The 14,818-nt window shown below is 38.4% G+C and overlaps 1 protein-coding gene across 2 annotated transcripts in view; it reads left to right on the forward strand.

Moving 5' to 3' along the window:
* dnah7 (dynein, axonemal, heavy chain 7) overlaps positions 1-14,818 on the forward strand; it is a 74,015-nt gene that overhangs the window by 5,642 nt on the left and 53,555 nt on the right. For both annotated transcript variants that reach the window (XM_069533212.1, XM_020089706.2), the window contains exons 12-22: positions 330-457; positions 1,698-1,776; positions 2,097-2,321; positions 2,527-2,673; positions 3,146-3,325; positions 4,918-5,058; positions 5,174-5,541; positions 6,243-6,429; positions 13,112-13,305; positions 13,581-13,779; positions 14,322-14,462. In XM_069533212.1, coding sequence (XP_069389313.1) covers positions 330-457; positions 1,698-1,776; positions 2,097-2,321; positions 2,527-2,673; positions 3,146-3,325; positions 4,918-5,058; positions 5,174-5,541; positions 6,243-6,429; positions 13,112-13,305; positions 13,581-13,779; positions 14,322-14,462 — 1,989 coding nt within the window. The remainder of the gene's footprint in view (positions 1-329; positions 458-1,697; positions 1,777-2,096; positions 2,322-2,526; positions 2,674-3,145; positions 3,326-4,917; positions 5,059-5,173; positions 5,542-6,242; positions 6,430-13,111; positions 13,306-13,580; positions 13,780-14,321; positions 14,463-14,818) is intronic.

Below are 14,818 nucleotides of genomic sequence, written 5' to 3' on the forward strand. Positions count from 1 at the left end.
TAAGACAGTTAGCTGAAGTTAACTTATAGAAAGTAAACAGAACAAATGTGTTGACCCATGTATAAAGGATACTGGAGGCAGGAGATAATAAAATTATGAAGGCAGGACTCAAGGTATAGATGGTTAATGTGTAATAACATTCCAAGTCCAGTCATAATTATTCTTACCCATTGATCAAAATCGTACCATTTTAAACAGATTTTCAAAAAATAAGGGTTTAAATCTTGATGATAACCATGAACTTATTTTCAGTTTTACGATAGCAATATGTCACTGTCACTTTAAAAAACAATATTTACTGTGTTACTGACTTATACTTTGGGGTTCAGGTGGTACGTCTTGGCATGTTTGAGGTCCACTCCCATAAGCTCATCCACTCTCTTGTCAAGCATGCTCAGGAGCTTCAGCAGAAGCTTATTACACGCATGCTACAGGATCACCAGGAAATCAACAACAAGTCAGTGGGTTCTTTGTTTTCATGTCTTCATTCAGCACAGTAGGAGATTGCTCTCTTCACAACCCTGGATACATTTCTAAATGTAGCTAAAGCGAGGTGCAATTTTGTAAATAGAGATTATGAGAAATATCTGTGGCACACACCATTGAAATATATGTAAGGCGGTTTCTTCATCCTCAACCAGTTTCACAGTCAGAGTCAGTTCAGACCTTAGTTAGCCACTTTGATACCTTGAAAGAAACATTTGGTCTCATGCAAGAAGCAGATTTGTCCTTGAGTGGCATGTCTGAGTGAGCTCCAGCTGCTTCTGCGACCCTTATACATAAGCACTATAGATGATGGATGAATGAATATCGTCAACGTCATGGCTTACCATCTTACCCTAGTATTTTGAAGCTTTTAGTGAGTTAGTTGGCATATTTCAGCAGAATTATATATTGTTTCAGTGCTTGGAAATTCTCACATTCCAAAAGCCATTATCTCCTGTTGTACTTTAATTGTAATATCACCCACTGTCGGTTTCAAACTTCATGTAGCTTAATGCTGAGATGACACTAAATGATTTTGCGGACAAAAGGCCCGGCCACATCAGCGTTCGATTTGCATTTCCCAATTGCTGTGTGTGAATTAAAAATACGGAATTTGAGAGGATCGCCGTCGTGTCGCCTCTACTGAATATATTTCTCACTGACTAAACATCTAGATGAAACAGTGATAATTACAGCCAATCATAGTGCAGGACAGAGGGGACTCCCGATCAGCAGAAAGCAAGTTGTATAGTGTTAACTTAGCTTTGTTCCTTCATAGTTACAGTGCTGCTCCAATGACAAATCTTTAACAGATCTCTGTTTTTGCTCCTCTGACTCTAATGAATCTATTTTGTTGTTGTTTGCTGATGTCTGACAGAAAGTTATTTTTACCTGTTTTTGTTTTTTCAAATCCCACAAATGCACACCTCCTAAAGAAAGAAGTTTGTGCTGCTTTGCGTTTGCAAAATTAGAGTTGGTGGGACAACTACTAACTTATCAACAAGCCTTGCAAAAATATTAACAGAATATGTGCATGCAACAGGGAACATTCAGTAGGATGGTATCCTTTTTTGGAGGCAGTTAGCTGTCAGGCAGCTGTTAGCTGCTCTATCCAATTGGTGCGTCTTAGTTCCAAACTGTGCCATATCAAGATTGTAAGTCTGTGAAAGCCTTTGTTTATGCCACTGAATTAATGCTTCTCTCTCTCACAGGCTTTGTCATGACTTTGAGAAGATTGCAGAGAAGGCATTGAGCACCCCATCTGACACACAGAAACTGATGGAGCTTAAGGTAACTACCACAAATTCTTGTCGCTCACCACCTAGATGAACTGCACTATCTCATAAATGTGTTTCACACCACCAAAGCAGTTAGGAATGCATTACACATTAAACCTAGCCAGCAATTATAGATAGCATTTTTTTGTTTCCTTTGTTGCAGGGTTCTTTTTTGATAAACACTATAGAGTTTAAAAAATCCTATTCTACAGAAAGCCTTGAATATTTTTCATTGTAGGCTTCATTTAATTTCACACATCCTTGTAAACCATTTTGCCGTATAAATAAAAAATACTACACCAGTTTGTGTTGGTTCCCTTTGCTCCCATCCAGGCCTACATTGATAAGGTGCAGGCCACAGATATACCCTTGTTGGAACAAAGATTGGCAGACTCCACCACACAGTTTTGTTTCCTAGTGGACTTTGTCGCACTCTCTCCGCTGGACATGAAGCGCAACACACAGACCATCCAGTGGCTGAAGCGTATGCCATCTATCTTTAAAGAGCACCAAAAGATCATTACTGTAAAGGCAGAGCAATTCCAGAGTGGCCTCAAGGTTAGTGTTTCTGCTTTACTGTACTCTATCAATCTATCATTGTTAACCTAGTTACCGATGATTGTTGTGCTGGATCTGGGCATTTTTGCATCAAAACTGTAGAAATATGCAATTAAAAAGTTAAAATCTTAAAGTGAAAAAAGTGTATTTCTAGAAAACAGTTGTGTGTGTCTGTGTGTGTTGTCTGTATGTGCACTCATTCCAGTTATGCCTTGAGCACTTTATGGAAGAACTGGAGAGCTATAGCTTACAGGTGGAGGAGTTTGCCAATTTCGGTGAGCTGACGGATCTCAGCAAGTACTTGAAGAAAGCCCAGGCCCTTAATGCTAAACTGGAGTTAGCCACAAAAAAGGTATGTCAGAAGCTAGCAAAATTAGAGTAGGACGACTAGATAGAAATTAGTCTTAATTAATGACTGTCATACAAAATCTATGGAGAGTGACAAGTCCAATTAATGAAGTTTGCAGTAGTAGTATGCAGTAGTATAGTTATAGTGATGCCCACACATCACATACAACATATCATTACATAAAGTGTCTTGTTCTCATCCCATTTATAGTGTGTTTTTATGATGAGTATAAATAATATTATTCTGCATTCATTATACAGTGTATTACTGCATTAAATTACAGTATGTGCTTTCAAATAGTTATCCTCTAGAGGGCAGCATCAGCTACAAAAACAATACAGTCACAGGTGCTGGTTTGGATTTTTTCAGGTTTCGTTTATATATTCAGACATCATATCATATTTTTTCTGTGTATGTCTATCTTGTTTCTTTCTTTCTTCCCTTCATTCTTACTCCATCTTGCAACACTTGCAAGATAAATGATTTCAATGCAGAGGAGGAGGCCTATTGCTGGTCTGTTTCCCAGTACCCACAGCGAAAGAACATCCAGGACAAGCTCACACCTTTTCTGCGCCTCTATGAGACATCCACTGATTTCCTACAGCAGTACGAGAAGTGGCTCCATGGGCCGCTCTCTGGTGTGAATCCAGACAAGGTACTAGCAGTGACATTGAGTAGGAAACAAACTGGGTAGTTTAGGTGACATGGAATCAAGGTTAGCAGCATTCTGACTTCAGCTCTGTGAATATGAAGCTACATGAGCACATTGATCATCTTTTATCAGTGCTGCTTAAAATGTCATCATACAGATCCTTAGCTGTGTGTATCTTGATATTGGGACATTACTCGGGAAACAAAAATCTAAATTGAAGTTGCTAAATCAAGGGTATGTTAAAGTTTCATTGTGTTATGTCTAAAATATAAATAACAATTTGAACATGTAAGGCAATGATTTGAAAAAAATATTGTGGAGTAGAAAGTAAACATATTTGCTGATATATCACTGTACTGTTACATCCCACCACTGGATGAGGGTTATATAAGTTATATAATATTGAATTATTATTATGGTTGCTGTTTGGGGTCACTCTTTAGTTAATTTTGCAAGGTGCACAAGGTGTGTGACCTTAAAATGTGGGGGTGGTCAGGAGTAATACTGGCAGTCTACAGGGTATGACTTATAACTTTCTATTTATTTACATGGCTAAGTTGGCAGATGAAAGAGCTGACAGATTACAGAAAAACTAAAGATAGAAGATAGCAAGACTGGAAGTTGTCGTTGAGAGGTTTTTACTCTGCCACAAATTTACTTTAATTAGGCTGCATGTTAGATGATTTGTCAAAATTATTAACTATGTGCAGTAAGAATAGCATATTGTTGCGCTGTGAAAGCCTCGAGTCCTTCCAACTAAGTGTGAAAATGCTCCAACCCTCAACTTTTTCTCACTTTCAGATACTGTAAGTGAGCACACATTTGTTTAAATTCCATTGTTTTATTTGTGTTCCATGAATGTATGATATTTTTGTACTTTTTGTCACATTATTGCAGCTCATATGCACTGTTAATAAGTGAAAACAGCAAGTAAGCATTTTTAGTCAGCAGTGACAGAGGATGAACTTTCCTGAATGTTTAGAAAAATGCAGCTAAAATAACCTGCATACACACACTGTGATCTTGCACATTTGGAGCCAGACTCTGTATTTTAGCAATTATTAGTGAGGTCCCGTTGACATACGCAGTCAACCAATCACAAGTCAGTCTCTGACTGATCAATATGTTTCACCTTTTCTCTGCATCAAATAAGTGAGTAAAACCCAGTGTACCAGAAAAAAGAGCGTCAGTATGATAAGATCTGTGGGAAAAATATACAGTATGTGAAATGTATTTTGACTTTGTAGTTTGGTGCATGTCCCATCCACTAAGATTAATCCTATCTTCCATGAAACACCATAGTAACCAATGGTACCACCTGGCACCTCCTCACAACAAACATGCCATACCAACCACCTGACGCTGCCAAATGGGACACAATGGTGGCCACTTAGCAAACATCGTATACATCCTAGCAGAGGATGTGCAGACTCTGGTTTTACTTCTGTTTAACAGACTGGGCTTTGTTCTGTCTACAATTCTGTTACTGTTTCATCTGTATGACTGATTCTGTCCATGATATTTTGTGCAAATATATTCATAGCCATTTTGTCATTCTGATTATTAATGATGATTAAAAATCCCCACCCATGTAGGTAGAAGAGGATGTTAGCAACTACTGGCGCACTCTTTACAAGCTCGAGAAAGGCTTCTTAGACTTTCCCAAAGCCTTGAACATAGCCACCAGTATGAAGGCAAAGATAGAGGAGTTCAAGGAGCACATTCCTATGGTGCAGGTAAGATCCGAACAGATCCAAAGCCGTTTTATGTATAAAGGACAAAATTACTTTTATTTTAATAAACCATAGTTCCTACTATAAAGCTATACTCCTTCATTTTTTTTATTAATAGGTATTGTGTAACCCTGGCCTGCGTGACCGCCATTGGGATGCCATGTCCGAGATAGCTGGTGTCTCCCTGCAGCCAGCTAGTGACATGGCCTGTGTGTCTCACTTTCTATCCATGAATCTGGAACAGCATGTAAGCAGCTTTGAAGGCATCAGCGAGGCGGCAGGCAAGGAGCACTCCCTGGAGAAGGCCATGGAGAAAATGGCCAGTGAGTGGGATGACATGGAGTTTAGCCTCCTGGCCTACAGAGAGACAGGCACCTCCATCCTGTCTTCTGTGGATGAAGTCCAGATGCTTTTGGACGATCATATAGTAAAGACGCAGACTATGAGGGGCTCACCCTTCATTAAGCCTTTCGAGGTGGAGATACGGTAAGAGATAAGGAGATGTGCTTGAAAATGTATATGATGAACAAAAAATTATAAAAAACTGGTGAGCTACAACAATAACAGATATGTAACAGGTCTATGTATTGCTTGGTACTGGGCTGTATAGATATTACACAGCCCCACCACCATAGCCTATCTTTCAATGTTAACTTGTTCCTTCATTAGGAAGCCAAAATTATTTTTTTACGATAAACTGTGGCAAACTGTGGCAAATATTTATATCCAGAGATGCTATTATTGAGTTACATATTCTTGTTACTAAGGACAGAAATTGTCTGCTCCCACAAATGAATTTCTCGTAGGTCTGGAGGGAGTAATAAAAAGTCTATATTTAGGTTTAAATTGGATACACATGAATCTCATTGATTCAGCAATTGCTAACGAGTCCTACTACTACCCCATTATGTCCCACTCTGCAGTGGAGGTGAGTCACTGTCTTTCTTCAGTGGTGGCTGAGCTACTGCATTTAAAATCATAAAAGAGTGAATCAACAATAGCTCTTGAATTCCTGAATTGTTTGTCTGGCATAATCAAAGCACAAATGTACATCCTGGATTCTCAAACACCTTAAATAATGTGAATATGATCCTTTCACAAACATATCAGTATTGGCCTATATGTTTGCAGATATGAATTATGAGTTGTATTTCTACCTACATGGTGTCTCTCTCTGTCTTTTTTAGGGAATGGGAGGACAAGTTGCTGCTGCTCCAAGAGATCCTGGATGAATGGTTAAAGGTTCAGTCCACTTGGCTTTATCTTGAGCCCATCTTCAGCTCCCCAGATATCATGACTCAGATGCCCGAAGAGGGACGCCGTTTCACAACTGTTGACAAAACCTGGAGGGACACCATGAAACAGGTCTCCCTGGTAAGTTGATTGATTCAATTTTTTTGTCACTGTGGAGGGGTACAAGGAAAAAGACGAGTTTGTTCTTCGGTGGATGAGTTGACTTTTACTGTCCAGAAAGAGGAATCAGAAGAAGCATCTATTTTCTGGGATATATATTTCCAAGAGAAGTGGACTGTATCTTTATTGATGACAATCATAATTGTAAAGGGACCTACACTGTAAAGATGCATATGTAAAAAAATAACATTTATTGGAATAAGTTTAGAATGTTGGAAAGGTTGAAATTAGACTCAAAGTAAATTGTTTCCATGGTAACAGAATGGATATTTAGAGTAGCGCACAGTGACAGACTTCCTGAGAAAAAAAAGCAAAGCAAACCTTCATCCAATTAAGTCTTGGTTGAACAAGAGCGTGTACAACTATATAGATTTATTGACAATACAGAGCAATTCCTGTACAGATTTTTTGCTGCATTTGATCTATTTAATTGGAGTGATGATGATCCTGTGTAACTGCATCACATATTCATTAAAATTGTAAATTTGTGGATTGTGTAAGATAAAAGCTGGTTTTAATGTTCAGAGGCAGCAAATTTGGTAAAATAATTCTCTTTTCTCTCTATCAGAATTGCTATGGCTTGAACTGCAAATACAGATCTAAATTCAAGTATGACATACAGAGCTCAGGACCTCTATATTACTAAGCGAGGCAGTGTAGTCGTAAAATATGTGGTTGTCTTCTATAATCAGACCAGCATGACAGCTTAAACCTGACAAGGTGGAGCAAACAAGCAAACTCACACACTCACAACACTGAGAGTGACAGCAAAGGGTGAGAGCAACTACAGATTAAAAAGCGAGGCACAGAAATACATAGTTGAGGCAGAAAAGAGTGTTTAGACAGAGGTAGGTACAGTGAGGAGGGAAAAGGATAGAGACCAAGGCAAAGAACAACAGGAGGAGAACAGGAAGTGAGAGTTGCATCATCTTCCTCAAAGAGTTTCCAAAGGGTAATTGGCATCCTCAGTAGACCTGAAATGAGACACATCAATTTGAGGCAGTGTCCTCCAGAAAGCCCAGGCTGACTGCACCATCAAATAGAAATTATGGATTTTGTCTGGAAGGGGCACGGCCATTCTGAGCCACAAAGAAAATGAGGTCACCATGGGACAGGGTGCCTACACAAAGAGATGTGCTTGAATACATTCCAGTCTTATGTGCACATTGTGGCACAAATATTGGTACCGTGTCTTTTACACATGAATGTGTGCTTACCTAGTTTCAGGAAAATATGGCCACGTTTCTTAAACTGAAGTTTTTGTTAAGCTTAGTGAAGCTAACTCAGGGTATTCTCTCTACGCTGGGAAATCATTCTCATACAATAACAATTCTCATAGATATGAATGTGAAGATTCATATTAACCCTGCTGTTACGTTCCCTGACTTAAGTCCAGGGGATGAGGGGAGTAATAATATAGATAACTCAGGGAAAGAGAATCATGGGCAACTTACGAATGTATTAATAACAAACTGAAAACAACTTTCTAAAAATGAAATGGACACTGACAAACTGCAGTAACAATTAAACTCAACACCACAGACTGAAAGAAACTAAATTATCACACCATCACACACAAAGAAGAGCACCAAATTCAACACACACACACACAGCTCAATTGCTTTCACTTGGCCCACTGGGACTGGCTGTCTGCGTGTCTCTGCCTCTTAACCACCATGGCCCTGATTGGTGATTGTGTCCAGCCTTGCACACTCACACTGCAGCAACAGGGAAATGGGAGGCACCCGAATGGACACTGGGGAGAGAGAGCAGGGAGAAAACACAACATGTTAACACCTACACAGAAACTAGGGAACTAGCTAATAAATAGGGATATATACTGTATCATTTAATGTTAAATTACATTATATTTCAATAAATATACATTTTATTTATTTAAAATAATTTCAGGTGGAAAGAAGAGGTCAGGGTCATTGTTTCAAACATGGAAAATTCTGTTATTGTGTTGAGTTAGTGTTATTTTTATAGTACATATCCGTGCGGCTAAATCCGTGGTTCAATTACTATAGTTTGTGTCTCTGTATTTTTTTAACATTTGACATGGTAATTTTGGTCTCTATAATCGGGATGCAAGAGTTCCGTCATAGTTCAGATGTTTTGAAATGTTACTTCACTCTGAGCGGGAGCTGCAAGCCAATTAAAAGAGAGCGGCACGCGCATCATCTGTTGCTACCTTCGCACAATTAGGGGATTGGCTTGTCCACCTGCCTTTTATGTGATACCAACCAATCAATACACAGGATTTCTCCAAAGACTTACCCATCACCTTGGAAACACTTCTGTTTTGCCTGAGTTGATGGTGATAGTTATTCTTCATATATTTTACACATATATTTCCCTAATTTTGTAAATGTAGGACCAGTAAATCCATTTCAAGCATCAAAACACAAGAGCTTTTTAGCCATTTTATCTCTTTACATAATGTTCTAGGTCTAAATTTCAGCCTTAAAAATGCATGGGTGTAATGCAATATATAAGCACCTGTAAATGGCAAATTTAAGAGATCTAAAAATCTAAAAGAAATGCCAATGAATAGGCCGATGTGCGCCTATAGTTAAGTATATAAGAGGTTCGACTGAATATTTGTATTTTGTTAAACTAGTAAGCCTCCACTCAGCTGCTTAAATACTTTGTTGGGTTTAGACTTTCAGGATTGATTTTTCATTATAACCCACTGTTTGAATTTAATCAGAAAGTAAATAAGCTATTTGATGTTAGTATATTCATCCTCAGTGAGGTAATTATGTAGTTTCACAGCTCTGGAGAATTAAACATTTTTCCAAATTAATAAGCAGTGACCTGTTATACTTCCAACTACTGTCAACTGTTTCAAAACACTGATCAGTATTCAGATAATGTCATTGCACAAGGGGTTTTAATCCCTTCATAGTCTTCAACAATAATTATTTTGTGCCCTCATTTACCAAACCATGGATAGCCATTAAAAAGATCCTAAACATGTAAGCACAATTAGCTGCACAGCAGGTTAACGCGAATAGATTTGAGAGCAGAGTAGAAATAACCCACCATCCTGAGGAGTGTTTTTTTGCAATGATTGACAGTGAAATATTCTCCTCAAAAATATTGTTTCTTGTTGCAGTTAGACCATTGAGAATCTACTTTTTCCCCAGGACAGTAAAACAGTGTTAAATTATCAGGCCTATTTGTCTAACTAAAGTCTGAATGTCACAGAGTGGTCATTCTCCAGTCATTTATCACTGACTTGGACATTTGCATTCTCACATACAGCCCCTCCAGATAATTTCAGGAGATTATCCTCACACGCCTGAAAATGACTTAATTGCATACAACATTGATAATAATTTAAAAACTTTTTTTCACCCCTAATAATATCATTAATATATATATATATATATATATTTTTTTTTTTTCAACTACTAATAATGAAAATACTGCATACACCTGTGGTTGAAGATGAATAACTGGAAAGAATCATTTTGATTCCTCTGAAACCAATTTCTTGCAGCTTCTAATGCTAATCATTCTAATTCACCACACCATGTAGGCCAGTAATAGGAAAAACATACTCCTGCATAGGTGTATACTGCATCAAAATCTGACAAATAACGCTTTCCTTCACCTCGTCCATAGCATTGGTCAGCAGTGCATGAAATTGGAATCATCTCAACTCCATAATACCAGGCAGGCTACAGGGTCTCCTTCCTGAAAATCACAAGAGTGTAATCTCTTTGCCCGAGCTGTTGTTGTCAGCTCAACCACTGGGAGCTGCTCAAGATCCACTGAACTTCCAGCATATCACGGCTCATCTTCATTTCCCTCTGCTGCATTTTATTTGCTGTCTGCTTTAATGTGTCATTTATTTACTGTTTCATACACATTTGCAGATAAAACCGGGCCAAATCAATTCAAAAGACGTATTTTAATAAACCTGCCTCCTTTTAACAATGCAGCGCACTGCACCTCTACCCCCTCTAATGAGCATAGGAGGGAACAATTGACCCTGTAGATCTCATGGAGAAGATGACTGACGTATTGTTTACTAAAAGACTCCTGGTTTAAGGCAGCAGCAACACAATAATAGTCAGTAAAAGAATTTTGAAGATACACTACTCTGCAGATTGCGCCTGGAACACACAAGACATTGCATGCTGTATAGGTCTGTGATGTGGGTGAGTTGAGAACAAAGAAAATATTTTCTTTAGGTAATTTTTTTTCCTCCACGCAGGTTGCAGTCCTTCTGTATCAGCCCTGGACAGTTTGTGTGCCTCGCTGAAGCCATTTGCATCTGCATACAAACTACATTATCACACACAATACATGTATTAGCACATTATTATCCCTTCAGCATGCTCATGAATAGCTCCCCACTGGCAGACTGAACACAAAAAATAACCTCCTTATTACAATGTCCTCTTAGCGAATGTGCAAAAATCACCACATCTGATAAAATCCATGAAAGGCGAGACTCACAGTTCATCAGCGAGACACCCTCATCCAGTGTAATCTTACAGCCCATTGAAAGACAATCAAATCAGGCTTTTTGTCTGTGCAGCTAATCCTTTAGTTCGCCTAATGACCATGTTCATTTTCATTTTAGTTACTGTCTGAACTGATCTTAATTCTCTTTTACCGATTACTACCTCATAAAAAACAATCTCACTTGGCTTTTATTCTTGCTATTTGTTCATTACTTATATAATGTGGTGAAACCAGAGGAGGAAAAAAAAGTTACTTTGGAATGAGGCAAAAGCCACTGTCTCCACTGCAAGAAATCAATAGTAATCATGAGCTATCAAAAAATAATTATCTCATTTCAGATAGCCATTGCAATTCCACAACATTCTTTTGAACATAACTTGAAGAGATTAAGTGTCTCTCAGCAGTTATGCCTCATTTTAATGGACGGAGCCCTTTACAAAGCAAAAGCTGTACCAAGTCAAAGCAATGCAACACTGTTAAGCCTCTTTGTCTGTAGCTTATTATATAACATTCATTGTTTTTTTTCAATTTTCCAAATGCATTAGACACAATGACCAACACTAAGGATCTATTTTTCATTTACAGCCATAGATATTTTTGGATATGTGTATTGATATGTAGATGGTTTTGACTGAATTTGACCAGTTTTTGAGGGACATTAAAGATCATATATGTGCATCATGAGAGTAGATCAGTATTTATTTCAGTGACCTATTTAAATGTGTCAGCTGTTTCCCTTTTATTGAGTTCATACTGTCTCTCTATGCGAGGAGTCATGCTGACAAGTGTTGCATTACACAGAAAATGGTTGTTGTTTCTTGCAGTGTGGCTAAATTGTATCTTTTGTAACTTCCAAGTTTATTGGTATGGTGAGCTAATGGTGATTAAAAAACTGCAGAGCAACAGAACAAAGATAGTTTTCCTTTCCTTCGACACCTCTGCCTTTCATTCCTATTAAGAGTTGTCATCAATAAAAGAGAGAAATAAAAAGGCAATGTTGTTATGTTACTCCACCGTAGCTTCAGAGGGTGATATCTGGCTGTGTGATAGTGTCAGAATCGCCAGCGTTTTCATATGAGCAGGCTCAGACATTCGCTGTCAAACTTAAAAGATTAGATAGAATTTTTATTTAGGTACTTCCTGGGGCAGAGGATATTGAATTAGTGTACAGATGAGATGATATCAGAGCTGAAATATTTCATAGTTGCGAGACAGGCCTCAGGTGAAATCTCTATTACTGTCCCATCACACATTTTTCTCTGGTGACAAGCAGGCCTCACTGTGGAACACAGAGTGGATGCTGCTAAGAGAAGATATTTCATTGTTTTAGGGTTACCTTCAAGGCAGCAGTGACACTTTAAAGCTGGAAAAAATATGAGCACAACAAATTAATACACAATATATCTTAAATTGTATTCACTCTTCCTAAACCCTGGCCATAATCCCCTGCCTGACGGTTTCACACAAAAGGAAAACTAAACTATCCTTCATATACCTAATTCACATACCATATATATCATGTCGCCACCCATAAGGCATAGTGCACTAACAAGAGGAGTCTATGTGAAGTGTATGATGAAATAAGGAAAAAAACACACTAAACCATAGCCCACAAAACAAACCCTTAATCACAAAACATGGATCCCAAAGCAAAGGAATACTCATTCACAAAAACACACTTGTTAACACAACAAGGAGCACAGAGGTGAATTGATCACGTGAAATCTCAGCAGCCCCTGACAACATCACACGGTGCCTTTTGTATTGTTGCCCATGAGGACAAGAGACCAGATTGGTAGCTGCTTAATTGGAGGAGGAGCCAGTTACCACTGGAGAACAGGAGGAATCCCCTGGAGGTGCAAAGGGACGAGCAGTGGTTCACCTGTGGGAGAATAAAACACACTGCCTTACATCTTAATCAGCAGCAAGGAAACAGCCGAGGGCCGTAGCTGTCTGCATGGACATGATATTGACAAAAGGGGTCAAACAAAATCAATTAGCATGTTTTAAATATATGTGTATCTATGTGTCATTAAGAGTTGACAATGAAAACAAAATGACCTATGTTAGATTGTGACCTTAGAAACTATCGTTTAAGTAATGTACAAATGTTTAGGAAAAGCATTTGACCAAGGTGACATTTTTCTCCTGTCTGTGACAGGACAAGCATGTGTTGGTAGTGATAGCCATCGACAAGATGCTGGAGAATTTAAAAAAGTCCAACGAGCTTCTGGAAGTGATCCTCAAAGGTCTCAACTCCTATCTGGAGAAGAAGCGTCTCTATTTTCCACGGTTCTTCTTCCTGTCAAACGAGGAGCTGCTGGAAATTCTCTCTGAGACCAAAGATCCCACGAGGTAAACAGGCATAATTTTGTCATAATAATATTTCTATCATATGAATCTTTGACTAGTTTGCACCAAGGAGGTTGCGTTGCTTAAATGTTGCTGCTGCAAAGAATTGTGGGACAGCATTTTCTCCATTCCTTTTGTAAATCATATTGTCAGATGTTTCCTATGCTTAGCTGTTCCCTCTCTTATGTCTCATACTACTTTGAATATTAGCTCATACTTAGTATAGACATTAGACAACATCACAGTGATTCACTTTTTCTTCTCTTTCTCTCCTCCAGTGTGCAGCCCCATCTGAAGAAGTGCTTTGAAGGCATCGCCAGTGTGGTGTTCACTGACGTGCTGGACATCACTCACATGAAGAGCAGTGAGGGGGAAGTGGTGCAGCTGATGGACATCATCTCAACCTCCAGAGCCAGGGGCCAGGTTGAGAAATGGCTTCTGGAGCTAGAGAATGGCATGACTGCCTCACTGCATAAGGTGCTTTATATGTATATTTGTAAATTTCTCAAGAACTTAAGATCTTTATGATAAAAAAATCTGACTTGTGTAGAGTGCTTATATACAGTATATATGAACAGGTCAAACTCAGATCCAGATAATGATCCACTTGTATCCAATCTTAATTTAAATAATAATGATAATAATAATAATACATTTTATTGATATAGTTCCTTTCAAAACACGGGTACAAGGTGCTTTACAAATAAAATAAAACATTGGCAAACAATAGGAAACAATTAAAAGCAATTTGAAGGTCACATAGTTTTAGAGCACAAATACAAAAATAAAATGTTACAGAGAAAAAAGAAAGATCAAAAACACCATCATAGATTGATTTAAATAGTTAAGATCAGAATATATATGTAGTGATAAGGAGATAAAATGGCGATTCAGCTGCTCTCTTGGTGTCCATGCCAACAAAACAGAACATACACCTTCAAGGCGTCCCCCTGTTTCTTTCATATTATCCCTCATGATATATAGAAACCTATGATTTAAGCGTCTCTCTGTCATTGTAGGTGATTGGTGAGGCAATCCAGGCATACCCCAGTGAGTTGAGAACAAACTGGGTTCGTGCATGGCCAGGCCAGACTGTGCTGTGTGTCTCTCAGGTCTACTGGACAAAGGATATACATGAAGCCATCAGTTCAGGACAGAAGGTGATGTAGTCTTTATGGAAAATGTTAACATGCATTACATGTACAGTGTGTATTCTGAAATACAGAATCTATATCGTATGTACTCTGTAAGGTTTTTCATCACATAAGGCAATCTTCAGTTTGTTCAGTATTAAAAACATGGTATTATAGTCATGACATTCACAGTTAAGCATCTTTTTTCAGAGTAAAAAAATTGATCTGTCACATTTAGTTGATATAGCCATAGGACGTCTGCTGCCACAGCCAGATGTGACATTATGGTGTTTGACAGTAACCCCCCTTTGTATCACAGGTGATATTTTTCTTTTGATATACCTCAAGACACTTCATAGGGTGTAGGTCATGCCCCATCAGCA

The sequence above is a fragment of the Paralichthys olivaceus genome, chromosome 10 (genome assembly GCF_024713975.1).
Source record: "Paralichthys olivaceus isolate ysfri-2021 chromosome 10, ASM2471397v2, whole genome shotgun sequence".
NCBI classification, from domain to species: Eukaryota; Metazoa; Chordata; class Actinopteri; order Pleuronectiformes; family Paralichthyidae; genus Paralichthys; species Paralichthys olivaceus.